Here is a 24,695-nt window from a genome sequence, read left to right as displayed (position 1 = left end):
TCTCGCCTGAACTACGGAAACGCTGGAACCAGACTCTACATGGAGCTTCCATCCGTTTGATTAACATTCTCTCCGAACAGTGTGCTGCCTCTCTCACTTCCTTTTCAGCTGACATCGACAGACTGGAGACTGAACTTCGCTCTTGCTGCACCGACACCCAGTGGCTCAAATACAATGATGAAATTGAATCTTGTCTCTCAAAACATATGTCTGACCTCACTGCTCGTAGGAACAAGAAAATAGGCAACTTCACGAAGAAACGTCAAAGGTCCAACAGATTCAGGCGACACACCACATCCACTGATGCATCCTCCACTTCTGTCGTTAACCTTTCTTCTTCTCCCCTATCTCAAGCAGAAACGTCTCTTCTCTCAAAAGGTCTCAAGTTTTGCCCCACTCCACCCAAGGTCGATCAGATAGCACTCAGCCAAGACCTCTCTACTTTCTACCGCAGGTTACGCCTCAAAGAGTTTTTTCTCGATGAACCCCCTTCTGCTCCTGAGCCCTTTCATCCTAAAAGCTCATGGATTCCCCCCAAGAACAGAGTTCCCTCCCTGGAAACGTACATCGAAGCTGTCTCATCTCAAGTCCACTCCGCAGATACGCTCGACATTGCATCACATGACAATCTCCCAAAGGAAGAACGCCAGGCTCTCTCATCTCTCAAAAACAGGCCTGACATCATCATCAAGCCCGCAGACAAAGGATCAGCTGTTGTAGTAATGGACCGCCAGCAGTACATCGATGAAGCCATGAAACATCTCCGCAATCCTTCCCACTACACACTTCTTGACTTTGATCCCACCGATAATTTCTCCCAACAGATCCAGTCGACACTCGATGACATGAAGGAACATGAACACCTCACCAAGAAGGCTCACAAATTTCTCTCCCCCGTTAATGCCAAACCTGCCCGATTCTATCTCCTCCCCAAGATCCACAAACCTGGCAATCCCGGTCGTCCCATCCTCTCTGGAAATGGTTCCCCAACAGAGAACATCTCCCTCTTTGTTGATCACCACATTAAACCTCTTGTCTCACTCGCACCCTCCTACATTCATGACACACCAGACTTTCTCAGGAAACTCGATGACATCAAGGACCAGATACCCGAGACAGCAATCATCGGTACTTTCGACGTCTCCTCTCTCTACACCAATATTCCCCACGATGAAGGTATTCTAGCCTCCTGTGAGGCTTTGACTTGCAGCGGCCATTCCAACCCCCCCATATCTGACATCAAATCCCTCATGTCACATGTACTGACGAAAAACAACTTCACATTCATGGACAAGCACTACTTACAGGTATCTGGCACAGCTATGGGTACCAGGATGGCTCCCTCCTTCGCCTGTCTCTTCATGACCAAGCTAGAGCAGCAGATGTTAGATTCAGCCCCCTGTCGTCCATGGATCTGGTGGCGCTACATCGATGACATTTTCTTCATCTGGACCAGGGAGGAAGAAAGCCTCCATACTTTCATTGACCACATCAATTCTTTCCACAGAACCATCAAATTCACTTCTGATTTCTCCCAAGAAAAGACCAACTTCCTCGATGTCACCGTTAGGAAGGAGTCTAACCATGTCACCACCACTCTCTACACTAAACCCACAGACACCCATCAGTACCTCCACTCAGCCAGCTGCCACCCCCGCCACTGCAAAACCAGTATCCCTTACAGTCAAGCCCTCAGACTTCGCCGTATCTGCTCTGAGGATTCTGAGTTTTCTTTCCATGCCAGGAACCTGAAGAGACATCTCGCAGCCAGGGGCTATGGTACCAGGAGAATTCAACAAGCCATCAACAAAGTTCGTTCTCTCCCCAGATCTGAAGTTCTCAAACCGAAAACCAACAAGCAGGACATCACTGACAGAATACCCCTTGTGACCACTTTCCATCCCAATCTACCCTCTCTCCACAATATCCTTCGTGATAATCACCATATCCTTCACACCTCTGATCGTCTCTTACAGGCCGTCCCAGATACTCCCATCCTGGCATACCGACGCCCCCACAACCTTAAGGATCTCATCGTCCGTGCTGAAGTACCCTCCCTCACTGACAATTCTTCTCCTTTACAGCATGGCACATTCAAATGTTCAGCCAGTAGGTGCATCATTTGTAGCATACACATCCATGAAAGTGACTCTTTCACCAGCAACTCTACCGGCCTCTCTCACCACACAAAGGGAAACATCACTTGTACTACCACTAATGTTGTGTATCTCATCACTTGCAGAGTTTGTAGAATCCAGTATGTTGGGGAAACCAAGACTACACTCAAAAGACGCTTCTATGGACACAGATCTACTGTCAACACAGCCAAGCTCGACACTCCAGTGGGCTACCATTTCAATCTACCCGATCATTCCATCACTGATATGACTCTACAGGGCATTGAATCTTTAGGCACTCGTCCAGACACAGTCAGAACCAGCAGAGAGAAGCTCTGGATGAGACGACTTCACACCATCCAACCCCATGGCCTCAACATCCAGGAGGGAAATGACTAACCACCTTTATTTTTTCATTATTATTACCACCATTATTATTTTTCTCTTTTTTTTTTTTTTTTTTTTTTTTTTTTTTTTTTTTTTTTTTCCCTTTTTCATTTTTTAATTTGATTTTGTTCTTTCTTTGCGCTTTTTTCATTTGCAGATCCTTTTTTCCCCAATTTATTCCTTCCTATAGCCCGAGTCTTTTTTATACAGCCTTTTCCGCCTACACATACACACACTAGGTTTGTTTGTTTATACATACTTGTGCTTATTTTGCCCTGCCTGCTTATCTACATACATGTATACAGTTTTCTCTCCCCTAGTTTTCACATGTGCTTTATTTTATTTCTTTTATCTATCTATCTGTATATATATATATATATATATATATATTAATTATTGTTTTCATTACTGTTATTCCATTGTCACTTTTGCCATTATTATATGTGTATATACTTTGATATGTTTGATTACTTCCTTTTGTTGCCTCCTCCTGGTACACCTTTAGGGCTCCCTGTTTGTTCAGCCCCCCCCCCCCCCCCCCCTTCCCTTGCTGTTGCTTTTTTCACTCTTTCCCTTTCCATATCCTTCTGGTGTTCCTTATCTTCTTTGATGTTGCCTCCCTATTCATCCTTTCCTTCAATGGTTGCCTCCTTGATCCTCATGATCATTACTGACCCCCCTCCGCCTTTTGTCTGTCCGCTCTCCTCTGCCTTTTGTCTGTCCACCCTCCTGCTCGCTCTAATCCCCCTCCCTTTACCTGTTGGGCTCCTTGCCCATGACTTCCCACCCTCTCCTTTGTTTTCTTTGTTTTGTGTACCCAGCCTGTCCCTGTCTGTTCTTGTTGTGTGAAGTCCTTATATGTGATTGCTTTCCCTGCCTGTTTGTCATTTTGCCTCTGACGAAGATTCTGCTAGGATCGAAAGCTCAGGCCCCTTTTGACTCCATTTTACTTCATTGGCTCGCCTTCATTGGATAAGCAGTTTTCAGCAGCTTTTTTTGCTACGTAAATGTTTGGGACGAACATCTTTGGACGGACATCTTGACTTTCTACATGTAGCTGACTGGTATTGACCCACAAAGGTACGTGAAAAATGCTGTTAGTTTTCGACCCATTTTATAAAACAAATGATGCACAGGATTATTTCGTGGCGTTAGTGGAGATGCAGCTCACTCTCGGGTATTTACAATGTAGTGCAACCATTGTAAATACCCTCGAGTGCGCTACTTCTCCACTAATGCACTCTATCCTGTGCATCATTTGTATAATATATTCGCAGCATGAAAATTTCGCGGCCCCTTTTTGCAGCATTGAATTTTCATGAATTGCCACTGGCATCCAATGCATATTGTGTAGGCAAGGATTTTTGCGTGCATTTTAATTTCGTGAATCTTGGCACTCGCGAAATTCGTGAAATTAAAATGCCCGCTAACATTCCTCGTTTCACAATATACCTACGGTAGGAGCTGTTATCTTCACGTATAGTATTTTAACAAATTAAGAGGTCACAGACATTTTCATGAGATGTTGTTTCGCGATTCTGACACCAAGGCTATCGTACGTGCAATAATACCTGTCCATTCGCGATATTGCCACATGTTAAATTCGTGGCCCAACAGTGATTCATGAAATTTGTGAAAAAGAAAACCTTGTGAAAATAGCAGCTTTTATAGAACTTCCAATCTCAGTATCTGTGCTTGTGCTCACTGCATTAGAAAACTAGAAATGTCGCTATGGTGACTGGTATGCCTCTGCCATAATGCATGATTCGCCCAATAGGTGTATAGTAAAATGTCTTCACAATGTGTGATGACAGTTTCACATAACTGGCAAAACACTGAAATGACAGGTTTGTCAGAAATGTCTTCACTTTCCTTGAACTAGGTTTGCTTTAATTGTCTAAGAGCACAGGTACATGTACAAGTATTTGGGGAATTGAGGATTTTTACTTGACTTTTAACCAACCCTTATATAAGTTAATGCATTGAATAATTTTCAAGGTATGAAGAAAAAGTGTAATTCTTAAGGAGTTGACCTTGACCTTTGAACCTGACTATTGACCCATGACCCTTTAATTCCCTAGCTAATCCCTGCCAGTCAATGCAATGCGTACGTACCAAGTTCCATAAAGATACATTGAACCATTTGCAAGAAAAGTGAAATTGTAACATTTTCACCTGACCTTTGACCTTTTGACCTTTTACCTTATGACATGAAACTCTCTCTGGAGAATCATTACGCAGTAGTACATGTCTACACTAAGTTTCAAGAAAATACCTTTGGGCATTGCATAGATGTGGGGGAAATAGCAACATTTTTAGCATTTGACCTTGACCTTTTGCCAATTTCACTAAACAACTACTCAACTAATTGCCCCATCATACTTCATCCTTGGACCACGTTTGGTGAAAGCTGCTTCATCCAGTTTTGAGTTATCGCATAAACAGATAAATTTTAGGATTCGACCCTTGATCTTTGACCTTTGACCTCTGTCCGATTTCACTCAAAAACTAATTAAGTAATTTTCCCATCATACATCATCCTCGGACAAAGTTTGGTGAAATTTGCTTGATCCAGTCTTGAGTTATCGCGTAAACAGGTACAATTTCATGATTTGACCTTGACCTTTGACCTTGGCCTTTAGGCGATTTCACCCAAAATCTAATCAAGTAATTGCCTCATCATACTTTATACTTGGACCAAGTTTGGTAAAATTCCAGTCAATATTACTCAAGTTATCGCGTAAACGAATGCGGACGGATGCACGGACGGACGGACGGACGGACAACCAAAAAACATAATGCCTCCGGCACCACTTCGTGGCGGAGGCATTAAAAAATACTGGTATCAAAGGCATCACAGTAAATTATATCAAAGGCATCATAATGATTTCTGATGATGATAATAACAGCAAAAAATTAAACAGTTGTTGTACACAGATAATCACGTGCTGGCTCTGGTGTGCATCCTTGTGCTATGGCGCTGTCTCCTCAGTAGGTCAACTTGTTTCCTCTTTGCAAGTAAACTTTTGTGTCTCCTCTACAAGTGAACTTGTATCTCTTCCATCTTGTCTTCACATCACCTTGTCTCTTCCACTTGATAATCTTGTATCTCCTGGAAAAGTTGATCATCCTGGCTTGTATTTCTTCTATAGGTTAGCTTGAGAGGCAAAGGCCTGGGCTTCTGCTATCCTATTTCGGCTGAAACGATTAGAATAAATATAGTTGGGGGATTCACGGGAAACATGAATAGCAGATATGCAGAAACAAGTCAGTATTTCATTCATTGTCAGTATTCTATGTTCGATATGATGCTTCAGCAGAAAATTTGGCAATACACTTGAAAAGCAAATGGAACAACACATATGCATTACCTTTGCAGAGATAAAAATGTTGAAAGTTTTGACAGCACAATGTGTCAATTGTACCAAGGCTTGATTTTTGTTTTCATCAATAACTGGATATATGTATGACTTTATACATAGCACAAAGATACAATGTCAGCACATACCATTTATTTGAAATCACTTCTTTGAAGTGAACTCAATGAATGAAGAAGTAAAGGTCCTACCCCTGACACAGACACATAAAGGCTATTCTGAAGAATTTACTTTCAACTTAGCAGTGCAGGTTACCAACTTTCTTATCATTTTGTTGTTGTTGTTGTTGCTCCAAATCATATCTCCTCACAGTCCAATTACAGATGATTGCCCAAAAGATCGCAGTTGAGTAATCCGAAAGCTGCTCTTTCAAAGTCTTTCATAACTTAGTCACATCATTGTATATCTTCTGGAGTCTACTTTATCATAACATTGACAAAACACAACAGCAACACTACAAAGTTACAGGTCATTTGAATATTGACACCACTTTTCAAACAAGCACATAATAGTGCAGTCTCACCTGTTGCACCTGCTGCCCGGTCTCCCGCTGGACATTGCTGACACACTGCGGATGGAGAGGTCGTCAGAGAAGCCCGTCAGGGGACGCGCACTGGGCGGCTCACTGGGCAGAGTGCTAAGGATGGTACGTAGGTTCTCAAACCTGAGGTCACACACGGGTCATGTCATAAACGAAAAAAAAACAACAAAATATTGGAGAGATAATGGAGAGAAAAAGAATGACATTCAATTCCGATACCATTTCCATTACAATACTTCTGTACAGTGTATTACATTTGTGAGTTCTAAATTTGTGACTGAAAACCACAGTGAAGGAATGAAAAAATATATATCATTCCTGTTCCAAAGAAAACGAAAAGACTTCTCAATTTGGAGATACACAGTACATTTGTTTTACGGGAGACAATATTTTTGCGAGATGTTTGTTTCATGATTATGAGTCAACTTGCAAAATTTGCAAAAATAAAATCTTGCAAAAATAATAGCACTGCAAAGTATACTGCAAAGTATCTTTTAGTGAGTAAAAAGAATGTGTCAAATCACTTGAGTTTAAGATTTACTATTGGTGATGTAGTACATATGAGTCTGCATTACACACACTCTTTTAAAGCTGTACCAGCAGTCTGTCAATTACAGCATCCCATTGGAACCAGGGATGCTGCCATTTAGACATCAACTGCATTGAGATTCCAAATAGCAATCAGGGAGATATTTCTGCACTGTATTAAGCACCTCAGTACATAGTAATAACTCCAAAATCAGAGAGTCATTTACATATTGGTTTGTCAGGATGTGGAACTTAGTGGAAGAAATAGTTCATTTTTTCAGGGAGCCTCCTGTTGGATCAGGGAGACTTGACATCTCAGGTAGACTGTACTATACCTGGTGGATAGACTGGTCATAAAGGAAGCAAGGTCTTGGTCAGAATTCTTCAGCTGGTTCTCAACCTGTCTGGCACTGACCACTGAGAAGAGATGAAAGAGAACAGGGTCAAGAGTTTGTGGTACACATGGCCATCTAGCAATTTACAATTCTTACAATGACTTCTGACATTGAAACTACTGTCACCAACATCGTTTTTTTTTTTTTCTTCTCATTACTGTAGCTGTGAAACAAATGTGTGAAGTCTCTTTTTGGGACAGTATTTACATTAAATTTCATGTCTAACATCATTCTACGGATCAGTTGAACAATTCTTTTCATGCAAATTGAATGAGTCATTGTTATTCATTCATAGAATTTAGCACTTATCTTTAATCAGAGTATAAAGGAAGATAGGTATTCATTTGCCTCTACACTGTTAATGAAATCATGCATCTACTTGATTTTTTTTTATCTAGTTAAAATAAGCCCTCATATACATCATTTTCTCTGTGTGTGCAATACATTAAAAAACATTGGCTTTGCAATATTTTGAGTGAAACAAATGAAATATTGTCCTATGCAATCATAAAGACATCAGAGAAAAAAAGATAACACAATATCACTAGTGCTCTCTTGACAAAATTAAAGAATCATCCGATCACCTCCAAGTGATAGCACTGGACATGTGCCAGAACTAGTACGAGATAGGAAAGGGAAGAGTACAGCCATTCATCAAACTCTGTCTTGAGTCCAAAGACTTTTATCATCTTGACCGCACCCCTGCTGCTCCCCTACTGCCCTTACCGGAGGACGCCGACATTGGTCTCATGACGGGAGCCGATTTGCTCACCGCACTCCTCCTCACCGCCGCTCCATCCAGGATCTCCAGGGATGACAGGGATGCCTGCAGCTCCTGGTGGTAGCTGTGGGGAGATGGGATGTACAGTGGACAAGTAACAGGTCACACGGTCTATCACATAGGTAATGAACTAACTCTATGTGTGCACCGTTCGCACGTTCGACTTGGATGATGGCTTGCCAACTTTGCATATTTTGCTCAAATGCACAACCACACACAAAAACCAATTGATAAATTGTCATAAATCTTCTCTGTAGATGAGACAACTCTTTCCAAATGACAGTATTACAAACAGAGAGATTTACACAGTATAAGTCATGCAGTGTCTTACATATGGTGAAATTTACTGATGTTGATTAATCAGAGTATCAAATGTTTCCAGGTCTGCAACTTGGGTGTACATGACTCTGAACAAGCCCTAATGCTCAGGATCTAACTCTAAGCAGAGGTGTTCTTTTGGCAGTAAATATGGTCTTTGCAAGGAACACTGTAGAATTGATAGACTTTTTTATTACTTAATACAATGATCAACTGAGCATGTAATTTGAATTGAGCATACAGTTTGGTTTGCGAGCATGACAACACAGAAGTATCAAAAATATATATTTTTTTTTTAAATGCTAGAGGTGCACCTTAGCTATTACTATTAGGGATATTGGACTATGGGAAACAAACAGTTGAATTCTTTTTCTGGAGACATGAACATATTTATTTTGCTATATAAATCAATCAAATACTGGGTAGAGATTTAGGTTAAGTTTCATATCAAATCACACAATATAGTTGTCTTCATGATGACTAAAAAAGATCTGCTGCAAAACTTAGCAAAAACATCCAGGGTCTCCTCATAAATATATCAGGATTTTTAAGCAGGACAGAATACGTTACCTTGGTTTCTCTCCATCAGGCTGGGAGAATGGATTCCCATGTATGTACAGCTCAGATAGTGACTGACATCTTTGTAATGACAACTGTCAATAAGAGAGAGAAAAATTGGGCCAAGTTCTTGAGCTTTTCAATTTGCAGAATAACAATGAGAATTCCACACTCACTGTCACTACGATACATTCAAATTGGCATTTGGTACGCTGAATTTGACTGAAATTTTGCTCACTGTGCACTCAGCATCACAGAATCATTTCAGTTCTTTCTCTTGTGCAATCACAATACCATATAGAATAAATGTTTGCAAGTTTGTCTGCTTATCTCACTTTATTTTCTTGTATTTCATTCAATTTATTTTATTCAGTTATTCAGTTCTCCATTTTCTATTTACGAAATGGGATGAATACTGTACAAATCACATGCACTGGTTAAATATTTGAAACTTTTGCCTTTCTTAAAAAATAACTTACTGGCAGGAAATCTGAATCATGCAAATGCAGATGACCTAAAGTTGGAATGAACAGCACTATCACGTGTCATCAGTTGCAAGTTTTCACTCGTTCTTTCTCATCACAGTACCAGTAAATTTCTGTGTGAGAGGTTCATCCACTACCACTGGAACCTACATTGGCCCATGTTTCATTGGTACCAGAAAATTAGCATGAATTTAACATTATCTCATCACTGTGATAACCTGTATACTGATTTTCTTACCACTGTCCTCCACTTCGTGATCTTATTGCCAGCTGCATTCAAGACTTCTAATTCTGGAAACTGGTCAGGGAAGGAACTCAGATCTGTGATCTTGTTGTGAGAGACATCGAGAGTCTGAAGTGATCTGTCAAAGAGATGATTACAAGTTATAATAGCATTAACGATAATGACAGTAGAAGTAGAAGTAGAAGTAGTAGTAGTAGTAGTAGTGGTAGTAGTAGTAGTAGTAGTAGTAGTAGAAGTTGTAGTTAGCAGTAGTAGTAATAGCTGCAGTAGCAGTAGTAGTTGTAGTAGCAGTAGCAGTACAAGTGTGATGATGAAAACACATAAAATATGAATTGCAATAATTGCAAAACCACAGTTAGTGCAATCGCATTTAAACAAAAATCATAAATCTTATTACTGATGTGATTTTAGTTTGAAGTAGGACTTTGTGAAGAACATTATATCACATACACAAGATTTCAAAAACAGCAAAATGTTGGATCATGATATTCCATAAACAAATACAATACAACTTTAAAGCTATATTGCTAATAAAAACTATATATGGGATATCCTACATACAATAAGGGCCACTAGATGCTTTAACTTAGCATACCAAGGCACTTGGTCTAAGTTTTTTTCTTCTTTTTTTTTTTCCTTTTTCTACAATTCTTTTTAACTTACTGTACAAGACTGGTACAAACAACTGTACAATGGCCATTGTCAGGACTTTCACAAAATATAAAATAAGTGTAGCAAAAACGGCTGCTGAAAACTGCTTATGTCATCCATTAGTGGCGAGCCTAAGTAGTAAAATGGAGTCAAAAGGGGCCTGAGCTTTCAATTCCTAGCAGAATCTTCATCAGAGGCAAAATGACAAACAGGCAGGGAAAGCAATCACATCATGGACTACATACAAAAGCACAGTCAGGGGAGGGCTAAGGACACAGAACAAAGAAAACAAAAGGGAAAATAGGTAGGGAAAACAATCACATATAAGGACTACACACAAAAAGAACAGTCTGGGGAGGGTAGGGACACAGAACAAAGAAAACAAAAGGGAAGGGTAGGAGGTCATGGGCAAGGAGCCCAACAGGTATAAGTGAGGGGGATTAAAGGAGGATCAGTGATAATCCTGAGGACCATTGGGGGGGGGGGGGGGCAACCTGTGAAGGATAAGGATTAATAAGGAGGCAACATCAAACAAAATAAGAAAATACAAAATACAAAATACACACCTTAATCTTTCCACAGCTTTCATTTGATCCGATGTCAGCTGGTTGTGTGATATTCTCAGAGCCTAAAATTGGTTAGAAAGGAAGGAAAGAGAGAGGAACACAAAATATACCCTGCATTAGAGTACCTTCAAGACTAACCGCAGCAGCGACCCCATACGGACAAATACGTACCGTAAAGGGGTCGCACAGCAAACCTATCCTGTCACGGAAGCACCTGATATGGCTAAGCATTTACGTGACCAGAGACCAAAATAGAGGGTTTTATACCGAAATTAGTGGCCTTACTCTTAGATAAGATACTTACAATCACGGCAGGCGAAGTCGATTTACAATATGATCTGTTTTGAGAGCCCTGTGAAAGAGTTTATCCGAGGTTTTTATAGTCCTACCGCATTTCGTATTGTAGTATGACTTACACAGCGCATGCGCTAATATGGATAAAACGTAGCACATACTGTAATACGCAATGTATGCGTGTGGAAAAAAACCGGACGGCTCGCTGAGAACTGAAATGAATATTCATGAGACGTAACAAATAGAATGCATGCTGGGCGATGATTTACTATCGGGCCTACCGGCACTTATTTATTTCGTTTTTAAAGCGCATTTCGAATGTGTGGTTCATTATTTATTTGCAATAAAGGAAGTGCACACATAATGAACATCTGGAGATGTGAAGGATTAAGAAAATGATAGGTGATTTTCATGATAGAGGGTATGTTTTGTTTTGTTTTTTATTTTTTCCCCAGTCTGCAGAGGAAATGCCCCAGATGTCTCATCTATGTAGATCAAGTTTCCTTTCACACTGTACATTATAGTTTTATTAAATGTTGTACATTCACAATGGGCTCCACTCACAAGCTCTGCTTCTTGGGGACTCATATTCATTTTTGCTTCATGTTCATTTTCTACTGTGATTTGAATTGAATACACTTCTGTTACATACATGTTTTGTTTATTTCCAATAGTTGAGAATTGTTTGATTATTTATTGAGAGACCTCCCCCCCTCCCCAAGACTTCTGTCGTATGAGAGGAGATCCTTCCTGTCTTTCTTTTTCTGTCAGGCTTGTCACTTTCTGTTTGATTGTGTGTATGTGTGTGTGTGTGTCCGCGTGCATGTGTGTTTCATAATTATTGTGTGTAACAAGTTGGAAGAATTGGAAGCTAAATTTCTATGTACTGTGACATACAGATAAATAAAATTGACTCTTGAGTATTCATTCATTTTCATTCATTCATTCATTCATTCATTCATAGCAATGGGACAAGAAGTGTCTTCTGAAAATTTTTGAAATTTCAAATGTCATAACTTCCTTATTTTTTATCCGATTTTTATCATTCTTGCACTGTTCTGCTGGATTTTTTTTATCATTGTCGTGAAATTGATAAAATTTTAGATTGGCTTTCATCTTAAAGGCATAATGGATTGGTTAATGAAAAACTAGAAATTAACCCTTTCAGATCCATCCACATGGTCATTGGGATTGTATTCCATTGCTCCCCATGGCTTTTTTTTTTTAATGTTGTCTTGCTTGACCAATACCCTTTTAAGCCTTATACATACGTGTATGTACAATACTGCTGAAATGCATGCCGGTATTCCCCAACGCGTTTACATCGTTCGTTTGCTTGCGATCGGCGGTCATGCCATCAGACAAGGAGTATGTATTCGTAGAGGCGCACGCATTTCTGTGGTCATTTCACTCATGCCTTTTTTTAACCCATGATCCGATCCCGGCTTTGCAGCAGCGTGGCAGATGACATGATAGAACGAGTTTACTTGTGCAGATTTTTAGAAAAATTGAAAAAATTACAGCAGTATAAAGATCTGATTGCGTTTGTTTTCATTTCATTCCTTCAGAATGGTCTCATAATGAAGATAGGCACAAAAGGGATAACGAAATTTGTCCTGTTGTTTACCTTTCAAGAACGCATGCACAAAATGTGACGAGAAAAAAATTTAAAAAAAAAATCATAAAATCATCGCAGTCCCGTTGAAATTTGCGGAAACAGTAGGCGCGAAAAGGATCTTGAATTCGGTCCTGCATGCCATGTTGGTTATCAAAAACGCATGCACAAATGCTGTGCGTGCATCACAACAGATTACAGCCGAAAGAATTCACGAAATCATCGCAATCCTGCTGATATCTGAGGTATAGAAATAGGCGCAAAAAAATCGTGATATTCGAATAGTGCGAAGAGATTATTGGGGGAAAAATAAAAGACACATTTTCAACCCCTTCTGGTGGTGCGTCATAAAGATTACAGCCGAATATCAAATCATGGCAATCCCGTTGAAATTTGAGGAAACGATAGGCGCAAGAAGGATATCGAATTCGGCCCTGAATACTGTCTTTCAAAAAACGCATGAATAATTCCGAAGAGATTTTCGGGAGAAAAATAAAGAATGTTTTTTCAACCCTTCTGGTGTGTGCATCACAAAAGATTAGAGCCGAAATAATTCATAAAATCACCGCGATGCCGTTAAAGTTTGAGGAGGCAATATAGGCGCAAAACGATTCATAAATTCGGCCATGAATACCTTCTAATCCGAGAGGACGCGCATTTACGAAATGTGGGAGAGAATATCGGTAAAAAGTATAAAAGGACACATTTTCAACCCCTTTTGGTGTGTGCAAAGTAAAAGATTACAGCCGTAGGAATTCATGAAATCGTCACAATCCCGCTGATATTAAATTGATAGGCGCAAACAGGATCATGAATTCGGCCGTGTTATGATCTTTCAAGAACGCATTTACGAAATTCGAAGACTTTATCGGGGAAAAATAAAGAACACATTTTCAACCCCTCTTGGCACGTGAATCATTAAGATTATAGCCGAATAATAATCCATGAAATCATGGCAATCCCGTTGAAATTTGAGGAAACAATAGGCGCAAAAAGGATCATGAATTTGGCCCTGCATGCTGTGTATCTTTCAAAAACGCATACCGCATGCACAAATTCGGGAGAAAAATAAGACACATTTTAAACCTCTTTTGGCGCGTGCATTATAAAAATTACAGCCGAAATGATTCATGAAATCATCACAATCCCGTTGAAGTTTGAGGAGAACAAGAGGTGCAAAAAGAATCATGAATTCGGCCGTATCATTTCTTCTAATCCGAGAGGACGCATTTACGAAATGCGAAAAGATTACCGGAGCAAAATAAAGGGTGCATTGTCAACAATTCTGGTGTGTTCATCACAACAGATTACATCCGAACAGTGATCCGAAGTAAAGTTCATGAAATCGTCACAATCCCGCTGATATTTGAGTTAGAAATAAGCGCAAAAAGAATCGTGAATTTGACCCTGATGCCGTATGCTGCCGTATATACCTTTCAAGAGCGCATGCACAAATGCGAAAAGATTATCGGGAGAAAAATAAAGAACTCCTTCTGGCACGTGCATCAGAAAATACTATACAGCAAAAATAATTCATATAATCATTACAATCCAGCTGAGCACCAAAAATGTGAAAAGCGCAGAACTTAAGTAACGCGTGTTACTCTACGTGCGCCGATGTTGACAAAAAGTCACAAACGCATTTGATACAATCTGATTTTGTTCATAATCATTTAACACTTTGATTCACAAACATTCAATTCTTTTAAAATGGTTCTATACACGAAGAAGAGATAGGAGTACAAAGCATTACAAATTCGACCCTGCAGTGTACTTTCAAGAACGCCAAGATACGGGAAGAAATTTTCGGAGGAAAGTTAAAAACCGCATTTCAGTCCCTTCTTTTTTTCTTTTTTTTTACTTCCTTTACGTATCAACAAATCAATTCACAAATGATTCCTTTTTGTTCCTTCTCAAGAAAATGATCCGTAAACAAGGTACTTGAGTTTACAAAATGTTTATTTGCAAAATGTTTTTTTTTTTTTTGGGGGGGGGGGAGGTAATATTATTGTCGACAAAAACATGAAAATAAATTTGCAAGCCAGTTAATGCTTTTTCAGGTTGTTGTTGACCAGTAAATTTTCTGTTCCGACCAGTACAAAAATGGGGAGGAAAAATGGATATTTACTGATCCGACAGAGACAGGTTGGACCGGCAGAAAAAAAAAAAAAAAAAAAAATGGGTTAGTGTGCAGCCCTGCTTTATCCAACTTCCAAGATTTGGTGATGAAACCAAAGCAAGCACTCTTGCCAAACTCAGTTGGCAACATTAGGAAGGTGTCATTCTGTTTCACTGCGTTCTTGATAATTTCTATTTGCTCCACTTTGGACTTAATTCTTTTTGCATCCTCCTCTACTTCACTTAGAGCATCTTTGAACTCCATGATACCTATCGTATTGGTACGAACAAGTGTCCTTTATTAAATGAGACCGAGAACCAAATACGAGCAACATTGTACATATGGCAGATGACGTAAAATATGAATATTCATTTGCGCATGCGCAGATCAGTATATTTGCGTGATACGTTCAAAACGGCGAACGGACAGTATCTCGACTAGACTGTCTCAAAGATGACTATTTATCTTGTTTTCGGAGGTAATGGTGAGAAATACATAGTCGTTTCTATTGTTCAACAATAATGGTTTTATATCATGTGGCTTTTCGTTGCGAATCCAAGTGTCCTTTTGAGCGGTGAGTTGTTTACGTGTTGCAGTGCATTTGAGTGCTTCCTAAAATTGCATGGGTTGCTTCGGGGCGCTGTTACTGTGTTACAGCGCCCCGCGACGGGGTTACTTCAAGACCAAATTAAAGGGATAGCCGAAATGATGATTATATTTTTTCTTTTTGTTTTTATTGAGGCATAACAAGACCATACATAGGGTACATACACATTATGATGACTATACAGTTATTTACAGCCAAAAAGCCTTTCAAATGAAGAGGGCGAGGGTAATCTCTTTCTTCAATCATTTTCCTTTTTTGGTGTGAAATTTCAGTGACTTGTTAACCGGTTGAGGACGGTTTGATTTGGCTACAACACGCATTTCCCATAGACACTTGCCCGAGAATACTCGGGACTCGTCCTCAACAGTAAATTCTGTAGGTTTTTGAATTGACAAATGAGGTCTTTGACCCTTATGGTGTGATTGACACACACGCTGGAGCAGCTTCTTCACCAACTGGCATGGATGACTGGAAACTAATTGGCAATGAAAGGAGATCATCCATAGGGTAACCTCTCTAATCCCTTTTGTGACAACATGGCCTTTCTGTTTAAGACCAAGGCACTTTGCTACACCTGAGTGAACTTCCTGAAACTTCAGGACTGGATCAGATTTGGAAGGATTACTTCATGCTGATGAAAAGGGTTGGTAAGTTATTAGAGCTACAATTGTAAGCACCGGGGCATGTAAAGTCAACACTGTATCTGATAAGATTTCAAGTGCACCAAAACTGTGACAAAAAAAAAAATAGTGATCTATACAATAGTGTCCCACTTTACATTTCACACTGCAAGATGTATCCTTTCAGTTCTAGGGCAACTACCCCCTGGACAATTTCCCCAGACTCTTCCCCTGACCCTAACTGCCCTGATATGATCCTTTCAACAATCATCACCCCCCCCCCCCCCACAACAAAAAAAAAAAAACAACAACAACACTCAGTATAGAAATGAACAACAACAAATAAACATGCTCCAGCAAGAAATACCAAATGAAAGCATGAAACCTACATTCTATAAACAAACATTATAGGCCAGTCACTAGTATAACTGTACGGACTACATGCAATATGTGTCCTGTAAAACACACAAGCTCTGAGCTACTTACTGTGAGATTGTGAAGGCTTTTCAGTCCGCTGATGTCAGTAATTTTGTTGTTTGACACATCTAGCTCTTGCAACTACGCAAATGCAGGGAAGAATAATAGGTACAGCACAAGCACTCATCATTTATCTCACAAGAGAATAGTCAAGTGTTTCATCACCTCCATCTTTGTCATAAACAAATATTTTCAAAATCCTCATTGAACAGCAGAAAATACTATGTCTGATGACTCATCAATGATATTTCTACACTCCTTTCATATTTATCATGTTATTGAAATAAAGTGATTTATAATCAAGGTTAATTTTTAACAGAGAGAGTAAATAAGAAAGACAAAGAGATATCTGGCTTTGTGTTTCAGGACCAGGGATAAGTGTGACCAGTTACATGGTCATGTTACTTACAGGGAATGTCATGTCTTAGAGTTCAAAATTTCTGACCAGGTAATAGATAGGACAATGGTATCAGAGAAAAGTTGTACCAAAGCAGACAAAACGAGTCAAAGTAGTTGTAAGTAATCATGTAATCATGAAATGTCTTCTATTTCATGTCATGAAAGGAGAAAACTTGACCTCATTACTCATGAGACCAACATGAGCCAAACATTGCAAAATCTACAATATACAATACCTTTTGGTCTCTTCATAAACCAAAAATAACATGCCGTCAATCCCTCGTTTGAGGCGAGTCCCCAACTGGGGCATACCCAAAGTGGGGTGCGTATATTTGTCGTTTGGGAGTTGGGAGTCGAAGGACTTGTCCATTGCAAATAAACTTTCTGCTCAGGCGTGACAAACCTGGAGGCCAAGCCAGGGTTTGATGACTCCAGCAGCTGTCGTATTACGTAAGAGCATGATAAGGATATCTGCCTGTGGCAGACCATTCAAAGTGAACTCAATTTTCTCTATCCTTTCTAAAGTTTTCAATTTTATATTCTATTGAGAAATTCTATGGTCATCCATTTTACATTTCGAACGAAAAAAATCGACCCGTAAATAACGAAAATACAGGAATAAGAAGGAGAGCATTGCCAGTTTGCCGGTGCTGACAATGTGCTATTTGGCAGTGAGTTACAACGGGGAGGTGAGACTACCTCCCTGGTTACAATCAGCCTGCTGACTGGATCATTGAGAAAGAGAGAGAGAGGGAGAGAGAGAGAGAGAGAGAGGGGGGGGGGGGGGGAGCGAGGGGGAGAGAGGGAGGGAGAGGGGGGAGAGATGGGGGAGGGAGAAGGGGAGAGCAAAATGGAATGACAATAGTTCCGGTCACTACAGTACAGGCATGCTCTGTCTGCATACGCTGAATGTCTACACTCACACACACACACACGTACACACACACACGCACCATGGAGCTACATGGCCCATGCCAAAACCAAAACAATCTCCTCCTCTCGCGGTGCCCCCCCCCCCCCTCCTGTGGCGCTGTGGCGATGACTGATGCTTAGATTAGGCCAGGGTCAAGAAACAGGTGTTTTATATCTTTGACTTTAAGTCATTGATTGCCAAGATATGCACTGGCATTATTTACTGGGGTGTAGCCTCTTCAAACGAGAGATTTGCGTCATGATATGATAAACAGGGCTGTACACTGACCTATTTTTTTTTTCTACTGGTGTTAAAGGGACATGTTGGACCAGTAGATACCCAGTTTTTCCATATTTTACTGGTCCTGTTCTTTCTTTTAACTGGTCCCAACAATGTTATTTTTTTTTTAATTGGTCATGTGGGACCAGTAAATTTGGCAATTCATGAAAAGTTAGAGGCCCAATGGTGATTTCCACCGGTCTGGGACTGTCAGACTGGCGCCAGGATTAAGCGTTGGATAAAATCGTGTAGTAAACCTCTCAAAATATTCCATGTAGCATAGAGCAATTCATTGGAGGCAACACGGTCATGAGGTATTCACTGACAAAAGTACTAAAGTAAATTGTGTGTGAATACAAAGCAGGAGCTTACCTTTCTACACCTTTTGAGATCACTGATGACTCTGAGACAGTTGTGGGTTGCATGAAGCTCTTCCAGTGAGGACAAGGCATTGAAGGCCTGAGCAACAATGACAACAAAATAATACAAGAATAACTTGAAACATAATCAGCCTATCTCCTCCATCCAAAACAAAAACAACAACCAACACCAACAAAGGTTCATGAGCATTTGATTCAAACTTAAATGCAAATGATGTTATCAAAAAAAATTAATTTCACTTCTCTGAACATATATATTCTGCTGCTAAAAATTATTCATCATCACCCTCCCCCAACCCTCCCCCCCCCCCCAAAAAAAAAAAACCACTTCTGCAACAAGAAAACTCGAGAAAGGGATGAGGGGAAAGGATTTGAGTGCTGAATCCAATCAGTATCATTGCAATATGGTTATTTCTTGATGAAGTCCTAACCGCAACTGCAGCTTAATAAAAAGGTATCCTTGAACCTTGGCTACTCACAGACAGACTGTCTAGCCGGTTGCTGCTAACGTCCAGGTAGGTGAGCTGAGAGCAGGCAGCCAGCTCCCTGGCCTCCACCTTCCCGAGACAGTTGCTGTCCAGCCGCAGCATCTTGAGCTTCCGCGAGAGGGCCAGACCTTTACCTGTCGCCATGGTAACAATGGGTCATTGGATAGTGATGACAAGATTGGAGTTGAGTCTTGGAAAGAAGACTGATAGAATAACAACTCGCCTCAATACACTTCTAAATTCAAATTTCTTTGTGTTCTGACAGTTGTTCATACCAGATCCATATGGTTAAAATGGTTGATATAGCAAGAAGTTTCTCCAGTCCTAACATTATTTGTGAACTTCAGATTACCAGCGACAACACTAAGGCTGAACAAAGACACACATAATAATTCACTTATTGGTCATATAAAAATATTATGCAAATAACACCAGCAACTACATTAAGCAGGAATGAGCATGTTTTGATGTGTAGTTACTGAAGCAGTAAGAATGCATATCATACAAGGGAAAATATAAGCAAGGCTTTTAACCCTACGCGACATTTCGCGTGATTACTCTGCAACACACAATGCTCTCGCCGCGATGCTCTATGACCTTTTTCTTTCAAGTTTCCCGCACATTTTGACACCAAATTTGTGACGCCCGGGGGTACGGTTCTAAAGTTACATAACATTTTGTACATGCATGTGAGGCCGAAAATGGCTCAAAAATGTGATTTTGTGTACAAAGTCAATGCAAATTGAGTTTTTCACATGGTTCATATAAATATGCTTATTTTTACTCTCAATGGCTAAAATTAATTTCTTTTAGGAGTATTATGCTTCAAAAAGTAGATTACATCGCACACTACCATTGTGCAAATTTTCGCGGCGATCGCGCGATCTAAGGCCCCCCCCCCCCCCCCCCCCAGTCTTTCGAGCTACCAAAATAGCCCAGTCTTTTTAGGGTTAATATAGACACAAGTTGCAAGTAGGTCCCACCTACCTATGGTTCGGATCTTGTTGTGTTGAAGTTGAAGCGAACACAGCTCTTGTAACCTGAAAAAGAAAAGCACATTTAAAGTAAAGATTGGTTTTGCCCATAATGTAACAAATAACTTTACAGCCCATGCAAGTTTATGATTTGAATCAAACAAAATATGGAGAGAAACCAAATCCCTTGAGCAATATTCCATCTACTCTGGATCCCAGAACTTAGCAACATTAAAAAGAAGAAAAAATGTCACCGATCAAAATGATCTGCTGCAGATCTTGTATGTTTAGATCCACTGGCAAGAGGAGTAAATGGGTGTATGAAAGCAGAAATTTGAAGTACACTAATCCCTCACTCACAAAAATATCCACTAGATTTCCCCAGATTTTAGGGATGTGCACAAACATACATTGTAGTGTCTTTTCATAGTTTTGGAGAGAATCTGTTTGGAATATCAGATTATTAGAGCAAATATCAATGATACTGCAAATCCAACTATTTCATTTTAATGTCTGGCTATGCAAACAAACAATCAAATACAAGCCATGAAAATATTCACCTCTCCAGGTTTGTGATAGCTGTAATTCTGTTATCATACAACTTCAGGTCACGGAGATCCTGCATTTAAAAGAACAAAAAAAAAAAATAAATACAGGTAAAATGACAATGGAAAATATCAAAAATAGAATCATAAGGGCAACAAATCAATAATAAGATACACAGAGCTGTTTCTATGAATATGTAAGGAGAAGAAAGGTAGATGTGCTAGTAGAGAGGATTTATTCTTTTAAATCTCCAACAGTCTTATTGGCTGAATGTCTTAGAATTGCTCAACACAATTTCAATTCCAGCCTAATCTGAATTATAGCCGATATTCAAGCAACACAATGTTTTAGGAGCAAAATCATTCAAGCCCTGCTAAGCAACTTTCTTTGTCTTCAAAAGTGAGTACAGGTGACCAATGCGAGAGAACATTTCAGTACGTAGAGCATTCAGTAGCGTTTTATGTAAATGCATGCATACAATGTACGTGTATATAATGTTGATTAATTAAAAAACTACAACGCTTGATCTGGTAGTTACTTTGTTGTTGGTCAGATTCTCAATGTTCCTGATGCAATTACAAGACAGGTCCAGCACCCTCAGATTGATGAACTGAAAGAAGAAGGAAAAGATGACGTACATTGCATTTACAATGTAAATACTTGTATACTGTAATACATGATTATCAGCATGATCAGGGAGCATGACCCACACATGCACACACACTGACATGATCCCACACATGCACTATACAGGGGCGGATCCAGGAATTCTGTAAAAGGGGGGGGGGGGCGTGACTGACATTTCTGGTGCCACTTCTGGGTTTCATTTTATTGTTTTTCTTTTTATTTCTTTTGTTTTTTACAAAAAATAAAGGGGGGGGGGGGTGCGCCGGTTGCGCCCCCCTCTGGATCCGCCACTGCTACACCCATTTACCAGGCTGCTCCCTGGGTGTAAGTGGGAACCACAGAAATTTTACCCACAATGCCTAGCATTCCAGCTGTCAGGTTTTTGTTTTGTTTTAGCAAAGCGAATACATCTATTGACTTATGCATGGCTGAGACCATTCAATCATGATGACATAGGTGACTTGTTGATTTATTGATGTCATCTGAAACGAGAATTTTATGAACAATTTTATATGATCCCATTGACTATGACTTATTAATCATCTAGCACAAGGACGACTTACAATTGTACATACATTGTAGATCCATACATGGATTTATCATAGAGATCAGATTAACATCCTTACAAAAAATTATTGTTATAACTGTTTACTTTATGAACCGAAACCTTACAGTGTATACTGTTATGGCTACAAAAGCTCTTGTTTACAGACAACACAGAAAATAAAGTCAAAGTGACACTACACAGAATTTAACTGTAAACCTTGTGGTACTTCCATAATTTGTAGAATGCTGATGATCCTGCATCAATCGTGTCAAAACTGATTGCAGCGAACATTGAAGCACTGCTTTCAAAACATGTTTTCTTTGCAAGTAGTATGTCATGCCTATACTTACCACATCTAAATTGTTGATTGTTCCAATGTTGGCAGCATGAAGGTCGATCTCATACACCTTGGTAACATCGCTTTCATGGGATGCTTCAAGCTAAAATTGTAAATATCATATCAATGTATGTAATGAAGAAATAGGACAGAAGTGCACTACTATGGCATGTATAATCAAACAGCCTTGATATAAGGTCATCACTGCCATCTAAAAGCACTATAAGATAACTGCAAGGATATGAAACCACAAATTTGTATTCTCTATGAATCTAACAAATTTATACTCTCTTGGTAAAACAGTAATATTTTCATCATAAAACAGTTCCCAACAATTTCTATAAATGTTCCTCACAAGCATACAGAAGTGTTCAAATTTGTTGAATCAGAAAATTGCAATAAGTAGATATGTAAGCACTCTGGTTGTGGTAATGTACCGTATACAAACAAGATATTTGTACTCTGATTTGTGTGATAAGACACCATTTCAAAGCAAGCAAAGCCTACTATGTTGAAGTTCTATGATACTTGCCTGATGGCATAACAAAAGCTTACACTACATTAAAATCTTACAAGAATCCCACAGTACTATGGCAAGTAATAACATTTCAAGACTTTTTAAGAGGACGAAAACCTAGAAAAGCTTGAATTTTGAAAGTGAAGTTGTATTCTTCTATATTTAGTTCTTATCATGGGATTTGACATTCAATCATGCGATCCAAAATTATGTTTTCAACAAGCGCAATTGATATTCTACACTACAGTAGAACATACAATTACTAAGTAAAGTTTGATTCATCTTAGAAAATGGAATGCATGAATCAAATTTCCATTGTTCTCCAGTCAAAAGATTAAATGACCTGCTAGGTGCTACACCTCTACAACTCACCAATTCACGTGCATTAATTCTGCCAGTTGCTTGGCGGGATCCCACATTATCCTCAGGTTCTTTTCGTTCTCCTCTATCCTCTGCCTCAACATTAATGAAATTGATTTCAGTGTCATTGGTATGGGACTTTTGTCGTCTACTGCTTTGAGCAGACGTGACCTGTGATACTCCATTTGAGGGCGACCTTTTCTGCGGAGCCATGGGTCTACGTGTGGCACTGTAATTTAGTGAGAAGGAGGTAAACATCATAAAGGTTTAATCTTGAAGACCTGGCATCCTGAGCAGTTACTGTATCACATTAACTTCTCCCTGCAGACATACACTGTAATTATTTGAGAAATATTAGAGCAAGCCGCCTATAGCTTGACAATAACACCGTCCAAAATTCGACGACTGGCTGTATGTACAAGCGTAGAAATCTATGCCCCTGTGTGCGCGTGTGGTTAAATTTTGGCATGGGAGGTCGAACCTTGATGCAGGTTTTTTGTTTGTTTTTTTTTTGTTTTTTTACCAACTTCGATAATTAATAATATTTCAATCCATCTTCCTCACTTCATAACCAAAGCTGCAATCATACATCAGCAGAAGAGATCATCTGCTCAAACTCTGTGTCTCCGAGAGTTCAATGAAAGATTTTGTCTGAACCTTTGGCTTTTACAATGTAACGTTAGGTATTAGCCCATGCCTTGCTGTGCACATGGCATGGCCCCCAGTGTGGGCAGCGCAGCATGAGCGGCCATCGCCAACCAAGCTCCAAGTCATCATCATAGCTAGTCATGTCATTGTCGTATGTACACTTTACAATACTAACATAGCATACTGCGCATGCACCGCATAATTATGCATAATGCATTGTTACGTGCAAACTCTGAGGTTTGATTAGAGATTCCTCTAGTTAAACTGTAGTGTTAGATCTACAGTTGGCATGGTTGGGTCTATCAACAATATGAATATGTGGGACTAAAGGGAGCATACAAAACCTGCGTCCAGCCATCTCTGGAAATACAAGCATAAGCAAAAGCTGTCCAAAAAGAATACGACGAAAAACATGTAGGCCTATATTTTAGATACCATCTACCTTATTAGATGTGATTAATCTACTAACCTGCTATTCTGGTTCACTTGGCGTCTCATTTTAGGTGAGTTTTCGCTCTTTCGTCTTGCTTGGAAACCGTCAACAATCCCGTTTCTCACCATCTTCGCGCTGGATGCACTTGCTGATTGCGTAGAGGAATTTTCATGATCACCTGTATTTTTTAGCCTCGTAGACGTAGAAAGCGCGGATGGAGAGTATTTCCTCCTCGACACACTTCCTGCTGTATTTCTTACGCTTGAATTCTGGCGAGATGCACTCATGGTGACAGAAAATGAGGTCGAAAACAAATTCTCACGATACTTATATTTCTGCTGAGGTCTGACTTTTCGTGTGTGTATAAAAAATAAAATGCTACACAAATCGATTAACGCCCTCTCCGTCCAAAGATCGGCATTAGTTCACAAGTGGAGTTTCAGCTGCGCTGATGGAAAGGAATGGTTACACCGGCTTTCCGGCCTCAAGCTCTCAGTCCCATTCGCTTACTTTCGAAGATGTGATACGATGTTTGCGAATCTGTCCACTAAAAAGTCTTCGGTTTGC

The 24,695-nt window shown here is 39.7% G+C and overlaps 1 protein-coding gene and 1 pseudogene across 1 annotated transcript; one reads left to right on the top strand and one right to left on the bottom strand.

The window, feature by feature from the left end:
* The first annotated feature begins 722 nt into the window (after positions 1–722).
* LOC139719997 (uncharacterized) lies at positions 723–2,184 on the top strand (annotated as a pseudogene).
* A 3,279-nt stretch (positions 2,185–5,463) lies between these two features.
* LOC139719996 (uncharacterized) lies at positions 5,464–24,465 on the bottom strand. Its single transcript, XM_071631373.1, has 16 exons — positions 24,165–24,465; positions 23,060–23,276; positions 22,184–22,273; positions 21,198–21,269; positions 20,674–20,732; positions 20,127–20,179; positions 19,131–19,273; positions 18,644–18,730; positions 16,690–16,761; positions 10,949–11,010; positions 9,726–9,849; positions 9,015–9,097; positions 8,072–8,190; positions 7,286–7,367; positions 6,405–6,545; positions 5,464–5,702 (listed from the first exon to the last, which is right to left on the bottom strand). The coding sequence occupies exons 1-16, from the start codon at positions 24,413–24,415 to the stop codon at positions 5,651–5,653; spliced, it is 1,707 nt and encodes a 568-aa protein (XP_071487474.1). The 5' UTR covers positions 24,416–24,465; the 3' UTR covers positions 5,464–5,650.
* Between the last annotated feature and the right edge of the window lie 230 nt (positions 24,466–24,695).

This window comes from Diadema antillarum, unplaced genomic scaffold (assembly GCF_040938485.1).
Source record: "Diadema antillarum isolate AM-2024a unplaced genomic scaffold, OU_Dant_1.0 scf00000119, whole genome shotgun sequence".
NCBI classification, from domain to species: domain Eukaryota; kingdom Metazoa; phylum Echinodermata; class Echinoidea; order Diadematoida; family Diadematidae; genus Diadema; species Diadema antillarum.
The sequence above is the reverse complement of the archived record's forward strand: the minus strand, read 5'-3'. Positions and strand labels throughout refer to the sequence as shown.

Coding starts and splice junctions, on each gene's coding strand:
- LOC139719996 (XM_071631373.1), bottom strand. CDS start 24,415: ATGAGTGCATCTCGCCAGAATTCAAGCGTAAGAAATACAGCAGGAAGT. Junction 22,274..23,059: donor GAATTAATGCACGTGAATTG/GTGAGTTGTAGA, acceptor TTACAATTTTAG/CTTGAAGCATCCCATGAAAG. Junction 7,368..8,071: donor ACCAATGTCGGCGTCCTCCG/GTAAGGGCAGTA, acceptor ATCTCTTCTCAG/TGGTCAGTGCCAGACAGGTT.